Source organism: Poecilia latipinna, unplaced genomic scaffold (assembly GCF_001443285.1).
Source record: "Poecilia latipinna isolate Pla-1442-1.1 unplaced genomic scaffold, P_latipinna-1.0 Scaffold455, whole genome shotgun sequence".
Classification (NCBI taxonomy): Eukaryota; Metazoa; Chordata; class Actinopteri; order Cyprinodontiformes; family Poeciliidae; genus Poecilia; species Poecilia latipinna.
In genome coordinates this window covers 288129-302392 of record NW_015113071.1, presented here as the reverse complement: position 1 = coordinate 302392, position 14264 = coordinate 288129, and the positions used below count along the sequence as shown (strand labels likewise).

General features: G+C 36.1%; 1 protein-coding gene across 1 annotated transcript; it reads left to right on the top strand.

Annotated features, from left to right (window-relative positions):
• The first annotated feature begins 4845 nt into the window (after positions 1–4845).
• On the top strand, positions 4846–9040 carry LOC106951373 (serine-rich adhesin for platelets-like). The gene is made up of 7 exons (XM_015038848.1): positions 4846–4987; positions 5073–5341; positions 5468–5653; positions 5741–5848; positions 5965–6097; positions 6211–6327; positions 8284–9040. Exons 2-7 carry the CDS (start codon positions 5075–5077, stop codon positions 8325–8327), a joined length of 855 nt encoding a protein of 284 aa, XP_014894334.1. The 5' UTR covers positions 4846–4987; positions 5073–5074; the 3' UTR covers positions 8328–9040.
• The last annotated feature ends 5224 nt before the right edge of the window (positions 9041–14264 follow it).

Below are 14264 nucleotides of genomic sequence, written 5' to 3'. Positions count from 1 at the left end.
CAACCACAGCAGCACCAGGTAACAATGGAACCACAGCAGCACCAGCTAACAATGAAACCACAGCAGCACCAGCTAACAATGGAACCACAGCAGCACCAGCTAACAAGGCAACCACAATAGCACCAAACACACTCCCGCCAGTGGTAAGAAACAGAAGTAACCTCCTTGAAAAAAAGAAAGTGCTCACATATGAGGTTTATTGCAAGATTATCACAGTGCAATATTTAAAATGTATGTCTTCACCTTTGTAGGCCAGTATTTCTCGACAAGAATGTGGCTCCTCAAAGCTCTGTGCAGCTGAACCCACAAAGTGCGATCCCGCTTCTGGAGACTGCTATTTCCTTTCTGCCAAGCAACAAAGTGGCCAAAAGTACAACTTTGAGCTCTCAGGACAGACAACGGGCTACATTGCTGCTGGTCTGTCAAATGCTGCAATTCAGGTAATGCATCTTTCATGGTTCTATATTAAAATATTATGAGATCTAAGCCAGAGCACTAATATAGTTCGAAAAGATGGAAAATAAAATAATGTTATTTTTTTCAACAGACTGTCAGTCATAGAGCCTATGTCTGCGCTAACCACAACGGTGCTGTCCGTTTCTTCACTGGCTTCATCAAAAATCTGGTTTTAAATCTGACAGAGGTGAGTTAAGCTTTTGTAGGCTTAGTAGCAGTAGGGATATATTTATCAATTTGTGCAACAAAATGTTTGCATGGACATCATTGTTTTACTTTCAGTTAATTAAGCTATTTCTCTCTTCAGACGCTGGACTCAAGCAATGAGCGGGGATCAGTAAACTCAGGCAAAATCCAATGTACATTTTCAGCTGTTCTACCTGACCCATTTACACGAGCAGCAGGCTACTCCATGTCTATTACAATTGGACCTTACAATGCCAGTAAGGAATCACTCTCAGCACTTGATTTTCCTGCAACTCAGAGAGTATTTGGTAAATCATTGGTATTAAAGCTGGAAATCTTCTTGCATATTTTCTTAGGTTCTGGGCAGCCAGGACCAGCAAACTCGAGAATACAAACGCCTGTCGTAAACCTCTCCGACCCTACCGCCAACGCCACCAATTTGCTGAGCAACAGCACTGACAGCACTTCGTCTGCTTACCCGGTCACACACACACAGTCATTCTTGCCAGGTAAGCTAATGGCAGTGGAAAGTAGGGCTTTGATGTGTCAGATGACACGTTAAAGTAAGGCTGTTTATAGTTTGATATGGGACTTCTAAAAGTATTTGGTATACAGAGGTCCAGATGCCTGATTTAAATCAATCAAGACAGAGCTAAAGATTAGGGTGATGAGGAAGAGGCTCTCCAAACTCAAAAACCTCAAAGCTCATGAACTAAGGTGAACTGGCAAAATGCCAGTGGTAACATGGAAAAAAATGGTAATAGTCCAGTTGACTTAGCATTGTATGAACTAGGCAGATTGATATGTTTTGTCGACAGAATAGAATTTTTATTGTCACTGCAACATTGGACAAATAAATTTATGTGCAATTCTCCAGACAAAAACAATATATCACTTAAAAAGATACTAAATAATTAATTCTACTGCACTTATTACCTAATAAAGTTAACTGAAATTAAAATGGACATAAAAATAGGATATGGAGACTTTTTTACATGAGTTTATATTCTGAAAGATGCTTGCCAAATTTCTTATTAGAGACAAACTACTTAGTGGAAAAAATAGTTTAAATCTATGTCTGCCAGGAGTATAACTAACTGATGAAGCAGAACTGGACCCTGCAACATGATCAGGGTGGTGACTTGAATTGGGCTGAAGACAATAGAGCCTCTTTAAACATCTCACAGCTGATAGAGAAGGGAAACAAACCGGTCTCAGACCGATGCCAGAGACCGGTGAATGGTTACAAGAAGCATCTCACCAAAGACCATCAAATGGAAGACATGGTGACCTAACATTCACATTTTAAGAATCTCTTGACTGAATAAAACATGGTTTCTCTTTATGTTTAACTGTAAATAAATCACTCTACTTTCTGAAACTGAATATGTCGTTGAGTGTCCTAATTATTTCTAGTGACTGTATGCCAAGGTGTCAAATCCTCTTGATGAGTTGTGTTTCCAAGGCTTTGTGCAGGACATATTTTTTTAGTAGTTTTCTAAACCTGCTAGCTATTGATGTAAAAAATATCAAAAAAATTAATTTCTTTTTTCTTCTTCTCTATAGTTCTGCTGGTCACTGTGTCAATGCTGGCTTTCACAGCAGTATGAAGCAACTGAGCTCCACCACTACACAAGAAAAAAAAAGCAGACTTTTTCAAGAGTTTCAAGTTGCAAAGATTTTCACCAGCATGTCAGCATGCATAACAGCATCTGGGTTCAAAGATCTGGTTACCTTTGAAGCCCATTTTACTGGTGCATGTTGAAAACTTCTAATCTGACTTCTTTTGACCTCATGTTATTTTATTCTATGTTGTAATTGTGGTGTTATTAGCCGTTCCTAAATTATGAAGTCTTTACTGATGTGAATGGGCTTGTTGATACAAGTGGAAGCTAAATGTGGTACCAATTGTTGGTGAAGGTATTTTAGGTAATTTAAACATTTCCACAAATTTATATATATATATATATATATATATATATATATATATATATATATATATATATATGTCAACTTATTTGCACAAGATTTAAATAAAGATGTCTTTCTTAAGGAATCACTTGGTGCAAGTTTCATTCTGTTTTTAACACTGCATTTTCTTTAAACATTTTCCAGTTCTGTTGAATTTTCACATACTACCTGGGGCAACGGGACATATTTAAACTCGGCCTGGCTTATTGTCCAACACACATCAGGTGTCTCTTAGGAGTGAAAGGAATTACTAAACAGTGAACTTGCCCTTTACCCTGGGATGCTTCCATTTAGACTCAAAATCCCTGCCAGAGTTTGGGATTTTTTTTAATGAAGTTTCTTAGGTCTTGCAAAGACTCCACTCTTCTGGGCAGAGATCTGAAAAGTTGTTTGTGGAATTTAATGGAGATACTATCTAAGTTTGGTGAGCACAGCTCCAATGACCTCTGGCACCAATGAGAGAACGATTTTCTGTAATGTCTCTGTCCTTGTTGAACTTCTGATATTTTTAAAGTTTCTTGCATTTCTTCTTTCTGATGTGGAGTTTGGTGTTCAATGTCTTTCACTACATTGAACATCAAACTACAGGTTTGGTGTTCAAACATCTTGTTCATTTGGACCTGAGTCTGCAAAACTTCCCACCCATTCTGCACACAGATGTTTTTCACCACAACCAATGCCAATTAGAGACATTGTTCCCTTTATGTTTTGTCTTCCTGCATCCTGTTGGACAGTCTGCAACTTGCTGCTTCCAGATGCCTAAGACCCCAACCGTTGTTTCCCTTGTGTTGCCCCGATTAGTGATTATTAATTGTTTACTATTTAGACATAAATCAAAGTCTTAGTACTTAAAGTAATTTTTTTTTATCTGCTCTGAGATCATTTGTCATCAAATGCCAGATCTAAAATGTTAAAATGTTCCAGCCAGGGCAAAAGAAAAAAAATCTCATGAAACTATTTTATCATAGACAGTTAAGAAAAAAGTACTAATTGCCAGCAGTATTTGCACATCAATCAATCAATCAATCAATCAATCAATCAATCAATCAATCAATCAATCAATCAATCAATCAAATTTTATTTGTATAGCACATTTCAGCAGCAAGGTGCTTTACATAATTAAAGAAAAAATAAAAACAGCATGTGACATTGAATAAACAGTAAGAAAGAGAAAGAGATTTTGAAAAAAAAAAGGATTAAAAAAGATAAAAACATACTTTTGTTACGGAATTTAAGCGCCTGTCGTCGCCAGACTCTGCCGTCCGTTTAATGGGTATTGCCCCGTCGCCTAACAGGACAAGGTCTCCAACCTTGCAGCACCAGGTTCCGTTCACATGTCACGCAAATTTTTACGCTAGGACTTCGCCGTCCCACACGGATTTTGTGCACTATTATTACCTGTTAAGAGTCTAGAATTTACAGGGTTTTTCTGTGCGCGCAACGACCCTCAATCACTCGCCACTTTTACATCGTTAGAAAGAGGAATAAAAAGAAATTAATAAATAGATAAAAAGTAAAGATAAAAAAATTAAAACATTGAAGACACCAAAACCCACACTCTAACCCTAATTTAGCAATAAGCAACTTCAAACAGGTGGGTTTTAAGTTTAAAGGCACCCAGTGTTTCAGCTGTTTTACAGTTTTCTGGAAGTTTGTTCCAAATTTGTGGTGCATAGGTCCATCCAAACAATTCAGTCAGGTGTTGTCAATCCTCTCTGTTGTCTCTGGTGCTATAAATTCCAGCATGACAACTTTAACAGGATCCCACCTATAAGTGGTGTGCTGATAGATAGGCCACTGTTTATAATTGACCAATTTCCATGAAAAAGTGTGTGATATCGGTGATCACTGATCACAAAAACTCATCACCAGTATCTCATATTCGCAGTCTGCAGAAGCCAGTGTGCAGCACATCTCCCACTTTCCTTCACACTGCGAAGGCTTACAATGTCATGTGGAACTTTAACGCTCCGAGAGTGAAGAGCGTTAAAGTTCTTCACTCTCACAACAAATTTATGTGTTGCGATAGAAAAATACCTCAGGGGTGAAGAATCTCAAAATGCATCAACACAACTAATATGACATTTAAAAAAGCTAATATGTGTTTTGGGAGGCCTTTTGGAAAATAAGCACACTAAGTAACATGCCACACCTATACCAGTTTCTATCACTCCCCTCAATGTTAGTTGTCTTGTCTTCCCCCTCCCATTAGAGATTAAACAGCGGCAAAGAGTAAACAGGTGCCACATATGCACCTGAGAATCAGAGGACATCGGGAACAATCCACCTGCAAGTAACCTTTGGAAATTGAACATAACAAATACGAGATACTCTAAGTTATTATCTTTGGCATTAAAAGCAACAAAATCTACAGGTACAAGAACAACCACTATTTTGAAAAAATTTTTATATTTTTGCAAAAAAAAAAAAATCTGCTATCATCTTACTCTTTCCTAAAGGCATGGATAAACAACTCATCTTTAGTGTTCTGTTGGCGATGCTGTCCTGGGAATTTATAGCTCAGTCAGACAGCAGTACCACCGTGACACCAGGATCATCTAGCAGCAGTACCACCGTGACACCAGGATCATCTAGCAGCAGTACCACCGTGACACCAGGATCATCTAGAAGCAGCACTATGATACATGGATCATCGAGCACCAGCTCCCATATGACACCAGGTAGCCAAAAAACTACAGCTATATCAGGCATCATCCCTGAATTTAAGGTAAGGAATGGGAAATTAAAAAAATAATAGCTTATTAAAGATCAAGAACATAACTAAATGATCAATTCTGACATTTATTGGAGGATTTTTAAAAAGTATTTAAAATAGATGTCTCCACCCATGCAGGATATTATTTCTCTGCAAGAATGTGGCTCCTCAAAGTTCTGTGCAGCTGAACCCTCAGAGTGTGATCCCACTTCTGCAGACTGTTATTTCCTTTCTGCCAAGCAACAAAGCAACCAGACATACTTTGAGCTCTCAGGACAGGCAGAGGGCTACATTGCTGCTGGTCTATCAACTACTGCAACAAAGGTAGTGTAATCTAGTGAAATCTAAACTAATGCATTGTTAAAGTTTCAGTTTTAAGAGCTGAAAAATATACGTTATATTTTTAAACAGAATGGCAGCTACACAGTCTACATCTGTGCGAACCACAACAACACAGTCCGTTTCTTTACTGCCATTCTTCTGAACTATGATAATAATGGTGAACTAAATGAGACAACGGTGAGTTAAGCTTTTATAGGATTAGTAGGTATTGGGACATACTTATCAATTACAGCAACTCATGGTTTACATAGATGTCATGGTTTTATTGTTAGTAAATTCAGTTCTCTATTCAGATGGACTACAAGGATCAGAAAGGATCAGTCAACTCAACCAAAATTCAGTGTACTTTTACAGCTGTTCTACCTGACACAAGTAACAAAGCAGCAGGTGTTGCCCTTTCTATTTTAAATGGAACTTACAATATTGGTAAGGAATCACTTTAAGCACTTCCATATTTTCACTGTTGCTCAGATCAGATAGTATTTGGCGTAACCTTAGATATCACACTGAAAAATCTTTTTGTGATTTTGCATACCCAGAAACTGGAGTGCTGGGAAAGCCAAGCTTCAGGCTACTGACGCCTCTCACAGACCTCTCAAAGTTTACCAGCATTTCCTCTGCTGATCCGGTCATACACACACAGTCATTCTGGTCAGGTAAGCTCATGATACTAAAGCCATCGGAAGTAGGGATGCCCAATTGTGAATGCCAGAGGTAACACCAAAGTAGAGTGTGTTTATATCACAGATATTACCTGCCTAATATCCTTTGTTTTCGTATTTATTAATCTATTTCTTAGCCTTTTGAACTGATGTGAAATATTTTTTTCCCCACACAATTAATCAAATTTTATTTGTACAGCACATTTCAGAAACAAGGCACTTCAAAGTGCTTCACATCATGAAAACACAAAATTCAACAATGGAAACATTACATTTTCCAAATGCCATTGTTACATATCAAAATGTTGGTTAGAGTTTCATTTAATATGGTTCAAAAGCAACTCTAAACAGGTGGATTTTGGACTAGATTTAAAGGAACTCAGTGTTTCGGCAGTTTTACAATTTTCAGTAAATTTGTCCCAGATTTGTGATGCATAGAAGCTGGATGCCACATAAACAGTTTACATCAGCTTTGGCAAATTGTGGCACTCCATACTTCTCCTGGCATTACTTAGGCTAGCCCGCAAAATGGCAACAGCAAAAGTTGGGGGAAAACACCAGAGCCTGTTAGTTGTTTAACAATAATTGCATACATTTGTTGGAAATGGTGCATTCTGCTGAGTTTTCATTATCCACTCAATGTATACATAATCAAAATACAATACTTTTACGTTTTAGAATCATCCACCTAAAAATAAAGTATGAAAAAAAACTGAAACTACAATGATAGCCAATAAAAATTAGCAAACATACTAATTAACTAATTAAAACTAACTGAATTAGACAAGCAAAAAGTCCTAATGAAATAAAAGTAAACTATAATGAAAAATCCCAAACTGTTATAGCCCGTATCTGGGCTCTCAGCTATTGAGAACTTTAGTTGAAGTTTTAAATTTTACTCAATTGCTAAAGTTTGGCTGTTACATATGTAATGATGAGCAAGTTCAACACGATGAAGCTTACTGGAAAGTGCCTGAGCTGTAAACAGCCATCCTGGGCTGCCAACAGAGAGGTGCTGAGTCAACTGACGCAGCTGTTAATGCTAATTCGATATTCAGAAGCATGGCCGACATGGACTTTGTTCATTTCCTCCGCTGCCATTGCTGAAATTACGGGCAGACTACAATTATAAAACAGTACAGTTGTTCACAACTTTACCTTCTGTTTGCTGACTGGCCAGGTAGAAATTCTGCAGGAGGAATCCAACTAATTCAAAGAAAGCCCAGACTGTGATGCGAGCGGAATTGCATAGGAAGGCAATGGCCATGCTAAATGGGAACTTGCAGAAAGCTGACTACCAGTCAAAAGAGGGACTTGATTGCTGTAATGATAATAAACATAAAGAAGTGTATAAATCTGCCATTTCTTTAGGCTATGCCAATTTTTTTTTTCAAAATGGATATCACATTAGCTTGTTTTCTGAAAGATGTTTGCCTAATTTTTTCTTAGAATGAAACTATTTAGTTGAATGAAACTAGTTTTAAATCTAAGTCTGCCAGAGATATTATTAATTGATGAAACAGAACCGTACTGGGTGTATTGAAAGATAATAAAAGATAATAAAAACCTTGTTAAACATCTCAGAGCTGATAGAGATGAATGTTGTAGACCAATGTCAGAGACTGGTGAATGGCTGCAAGAAATATCTCACAAAAGACTAAAATAGGGGATACTGTGTCTTAACTTAAAGGGGTTTTAAGACTTTTTTTTGCTTAATTAGGAAAAAATGGTTACATTTTTTGTCTTTCTCTTTGTGAAATTAAATATTTCATAGAGTTTCTATTTTTTTTTCTCATGACTATATGCCCAGATGTCAAAACTCCTCCATTAAATGTGTTCTCAAGTCTATGAGCAGAACAGTTTTTATCAGTTGTTCTGTACATTTGATGGCTCCTGGTATAAAAAAAAAACAAAAAAAACATTTTATTTCTTTTTTTGTCTCCTTTATAGTTCTGCTGGTCACCATGTGTTTGCTGGGTTTCACAGCAGTGTGAAGCAACTGATGTCCACCAGGCATGAATAAAGCCATAACATCCCTATCGATGTCTGTCGCTTTCTGAATAAAAACCACTAAGCTCAGAAATGGAATTTACCATGTACAGTTTTTCTTAGTTTGGTAGGATTAATTTTGTAGTGACTCAACATTATTTAAAGAAACAGCAACATTCAAGTCTGTATTCCAAATGTACAACTCTTTGTGATTCTGAAACTAAAAGAGAATTGAAGCCAAATGTTCTATTTAGTGATATAAAATGATTTACTCACAGGACTGCTGGAATTCTACTCTGTTACATGAAAAGACCATAACATGTGTTTTACTGGACTACACATGAGGGGAAAAAAATACTTTTTTAAGAGTAACAAAGCAGGTTTGCGTGATTTTTATCAGCATATGTCATTATGCGTAACAGCTTTGGGGTTTCACGGTCTGGTTACCTTTGAAGCCTATTTTACTGGTGCATGTTAAAATGTTCTAATTAATCTGACTTCTTTTTATATTAAATCATTTTATTATTTACTGTAATGGTGGTGTTGTTAGCTGTTCCTAAATTATGAAGACTTTACTGGCTGATGTATATAAACATGTCAACAGGTGATACTGATTATGGTACCAAATGTTGGTGAAGGTAACAAAATGAATACATATTTTACTATATATTTTTAATTAAAAGACTTATATGTACACAAGTTAAATAAAGATGCATTTCTGAAGGAAACACTTTGTCCATCCTTGTTATTCTGTCTCTAGGATTGCACTTTCTCCACATACAGTGGATAAAATAAGTACGGAATAGTAGGCAGATTTCCACAGGTGTTACTGACATGAAATTTTCGCTAAGTGTTGGTAACAACCCAAATAACCCATAGAGTAGGTAATTCTCCTTCTCAGTACAAATAAATGTCAGCTGTTTCAGTCAAACACAGCTTATAAAGAAGTCTATCATTACCAAGGTGTACCACAAGGAAAAACTCATAATGGGTAAAAATGTGGAGTTTGACTTGTCAGAAATCAAGAAAAATTGGCTAGGCTACTGATTAGCTCCGTGTTTGGCTAGCTAGTCTCGCTGCTACATTACAGTCGGCTAAGTAACTAAGTGAACAGGTAATTTCATCATGTTAGTTTTACTGTACCTCTGTTTTTGTCATGTTTTCCCCCTCTTTCTCTTCTCTTTCTGCCTTGGGCACCACACAATTTAGGACTTTTAGACATGGAAATTACTCATGTTACTTCCGTGTTACAAAACTCAGCCCACTCGCATGCGCAGTTTGCGACAGCAGCAAAGAGAAGAAGAGAGGGGCGCGTGCATAGACAATACTGCCCCTTTTCCACCGGCTCTACTCGGCCGGCTCGGCTCGGCTCGACGCCTTGTGGAGCGGGTCGGCCCGTTGCTGGAGAAGGTCCTCGCTGCAGCAAACAGAAAGGGGCGGGGACGGACCACTGTCAGTCCCATACCTTATTTGGAAATGGGACTATTGCACTCCAGAAGTGAAGGGGGCGCTATTTTCCTAATTGCTAGTATAAACACCTTAAAGAAGTGGGGTTGAGCTGTCTATTGAAAGAAGTTTGAGAGGTTATTTCATTGTTCCACGTGTTCGGCACACAATCCAAAATGGAAAAGGCACAAAGTCAGCAAAAGGTATTTTTACCTTTTTAAAACTTTTTTCACATAGTAAATCAATACGCTTTTCTAGATGAGGTTGAACATATAATAAACAGCCGTAAACTATTGAAATTCGTAATTCATAGAGGGTAAGGTTAAATTTAGCATGTAGCATAGCTAATTATTTCCCTGCAGGGCACCATTACATAAAAATAGAAAAGTAGATAAAATGTATAATTGAGAAGTGTATTTTATGCTCAAACTTTGTTTTTTATTTTCTTTAACAGATCCACGTTTCTATTTGCAACCTTCGGAATGGAGAGAAGATTCTTTCGTATTGCATGAATGATAGATATGCTCATACAGTGCCGATGAGTCGTTTAAGGTAGTGAACCATATAACAAGAACTGCTACGGTTCAGCATAACGGTATGTAAAACTACACTTACACTATAATTTATTTATTTATGCATTTATTTATTTACATTCTTAACAGTTTTCTAGTGTGGTTTTTTTATCATTAAAACAACCACTAGAAAAAGGTTAATCCTTTTTGAAATATGTTTTTGTACACCAACATTTCTGGAAAGTCTTAATACTTTTTATAAACTAAAAGCTACCATCATAGGTGGGTGTAGTACCCTCTACTTAAATATATTTTTAGTAGTAAATAACTGCAAAAAACACTAGTAAGAGTATTTGGTGAAATGTCTACTATTAAGTACGGTTTTACTGATCATAATGTGCAATGTAATATTACTCATTTATTTCTGCAGACATGAATAAAAATGAAGTTATGTGCACTGTTAGGTATTTTAAAAACAAAAATTAAAAATCTTAATATAAGTCAACAAATTAAGGTTAGAAGAAACCTTACAAACAACATGTATCTGTGTGCCGTGTTTCTTTATGGGTTAAAATATGTTCTTCATTCTGTGAAGTATTCTGTGAAGTATTCTGTATTAGGTTGCATATCAACAAAATCTACTCAAATAAGAGTATAACATATGACAAAATAGTCCATATATCTATCAAAACATATGTACATGTTTATCAAAAGTTACAGAGTAAATGAGTAAATCTAATTAGTTAATATGCTATGCTTAATTTTTTAAATCTGAAACAAAATGAGGAAAGGGCAGTTAAAAAGGTTGAAGCAGTTTTGATGTTATTTGGACTTGGGCTCATCTTTCACTTTGAAAATATCTATATTTTTACAGACTCTGTGTGCTGAAGACCACACCTATGCAAAAGCAACCATGGGACAAATTGAGGTTAATTGTTAAAATGTACACATAACTATTAATTTTGATTTGTATTTATTTATGTGCAATTGACACTGAAACCATAAATTAATTTTTTAACAAGAAAATATTTTTTGCACAGCATTTTTTATGACAGTAGAGATGAAAAGGATAAGACACTGAGAGATATAAAGTGTTAATTATTGTTTTATGCTTTTCACCATGCAGGTACAAAAGATACCACCAATTTTGCAGGTAAGATTCATTCATAATCATATGCTTCATAGCCATTCTTCTGGTGACAGTCTTGCAAAGCACCTGTTTTTCTTTAATTTTCAGATGCCTTTAAATGTACTTGAAGCTGTTCTCCAAGAGGTGATACTAGCACAGGGAGATGCAGCTTACCTCACCTTGGCATTGACCTGCAAGTGCTTTAAAGCCATTGTGTCTGACCCAGTGTTCAGGAAGAGGACTCACTTTGCTTGGCTGGATGGTAAGGACCTTTGACTTTTTTCACATAAAACATGTAAAATTAGATTTCAACTACATGAAATCGATCATTCATTTACAGGTGAGATCAATTGGGGTAAATCTTCAAAGTCATTCAAGGCAGAAAACCGAATTCCTTTTGCTGTTGTTACGTGTTCTTCCTGCAACCGGCAATATAAAGACTGTGTGGGCTTCACTGGAAATGGAAGTCGAGGAGAGAACCCTCGTTACTACTCTGATGGCACACCTGGACACTGCCCTGGATGTCAGTACTGAATGCAAGGAGAATATTTGTCGTTTTCCAGTCTTTCACACATTTCAGTTGTCACACATTGTTCTTTTTTGGTGACATGTCTTTTTAAATCTGTTCTGCTGACATTTGGACTTGTTCAGTCATCCTTTTGTTTTTCACAATGTGTTCTTTAAACATTATGTACATTTTTGAGTGTTCCTTTTGTTGTAGTTCAGTTGATTTATATTATTTAGTTTTTTTTGTAGAACTGTTGTTTCCAGGAAAAGTTACATTGTGGCTATAATATATTAAAGAGAAAGTAGAACCAATAAAGTAGTTGTAAATATATTGTAACAGCATTGTTTAACAAGTGGAAAACCTTGTTTGAAAAATTTGAAATGCAAGCAAAGTTAATAACTTTAAGTATTTTATGTGTACATAAAATGTTTCATATACTTTTTGAACAATGACTGGAATAAATACAAATTTTCTTTACAAACCTTATATACGGCTAAGTTGTTCATTTTTTAACAACCAGAATCAATGGTTGTTTTTTTAATAAAGCAACCAAATACAGAAACATGTTCAGTTACAAATATGCCATAAAACAAAGATTAAAGGTATGCTGAACGATGGTGGAGACCAGGTGGAGGTGATGGAAACTCAGGTGAGGAGCAGTTGTATACATCAAGCTGGACTTTATGAAGGGTAATGTAAGGAGATGAGACCAGTGCCTATAGGCTGGGACGGAGGCGCATGATGAGCTGATTTGCTGAATTGAAGATTCGTTAGAATTTCATATAGAAACAAAATAATTCATCCACAGTGGATCATTCTCTTGTCAAATAAACTTTCTAAAACCTACTATCTCTCTGTGTGAGTGTTTCCAGGTTGAAGCTACATATAAAGTTTTACATGAATCCCTTTGGGTTTTCCAATAATTGGATATTTGAGCGCAGTTTATGAATCAAATGCATTATGGTAAACAATGATAATAGTTGAGCTCACCTGCAACCAAGAATATTATAGTTCTTGGAATGGCACTAGTTATATTTTAGATTTAAACTTATTTATTTTAAGGGTACTTTTCACTACATCACAATATATTAATTGAACTCCAGCGTTCTTAAAGTATTTGGTATCTGTTTTCTATAGGATGGACTGGTGATCTGCCCAGGGTCCACCGCAGCAGCATTCACGAACCCACTATAGGGATAAACGTGCATGTATGATAATTAATGGATGGATAAATGTGTTCCTAATGTAATGTACATTTGTCTTTAAAATATTAATTTCATTTATTTTTTAAGCCTTTTGTTTCAGATAGATCGGGTGAGAATAGATAAATACATATACATAATAATTCTTTATCGTTGCTTGTTTTAAGTTGTTTATTACTATAATTTTAACATTCAAGAACAATAGTTTTAATTAATAATTTTTTTAAAAGGGACATACCACGTGACATACATATCACGTGAAATAACACGTCTTGTAGTAATTTCTTTACTGTTTCATTCATGTTTATGATGTTGCAAAGTGTCCTTGGGTGTTTTGAAAGGCGCTGTCAAATACAATGCATTATTATGAATATTATTATTATTATTATTACAATAACGCGGCTGGTACAGGAAATAGCGCCACTAGCGCCCCCTTCAGTTCCGGATTGCAATGGTCCCATTTCCAAATAAGGTATGAGGCTGACAGTGGTCCGTCCCCGCCCCTTTCTGTTTGCTGCAGCGAGGTGTACTTGCGTTGCTGCGATACGTAACAGCGTCCGCCATATTGAATGCGGAATATGTGCCAGTAAGGCAATACAAGTGAATGGATCGAACTTTATAAAGTGCCGTTCTACAAAGTATATTAAGTTAATAAAATAATTATTATTTTATTAAGTTAATAAAATAATTATTAACTTAATAAAATAAGTTAAAAATAATTATTATTTTATTAAGTTAATAAAATAATTATTATTTTATTAAGTTAACAAAATAATATTAAGTAGCATCTTTATAGCTAAATACCGACATGGAGAAGCTGAGCTGGGAAACAGACTGAAGAACAGCAGCTCCAGCTCTGATCCCGACTGATCTTTCCTCACTAAATCCTCTGGTTTTTAATGAACTTCTCCTCTAACAGCGGTTTTTCATCAGCTCTCTCTCTCATTAGAAAACAGTATGAAAACGTTAGCTGCTACGCTAACAACCAGCAGTTACTTCGGGCCAATTCAGCTACATAGGAAATATTTTTAGGTTGTTTAGAAGCGAATTTCTGGCTGCAAAGTCAAGTAATTCTGATCTTTCATCCTTACCTGTGAAAGGTAATGCCAATGAATCCAGTTTGTTTCGCAAAACGGTTGAAACAC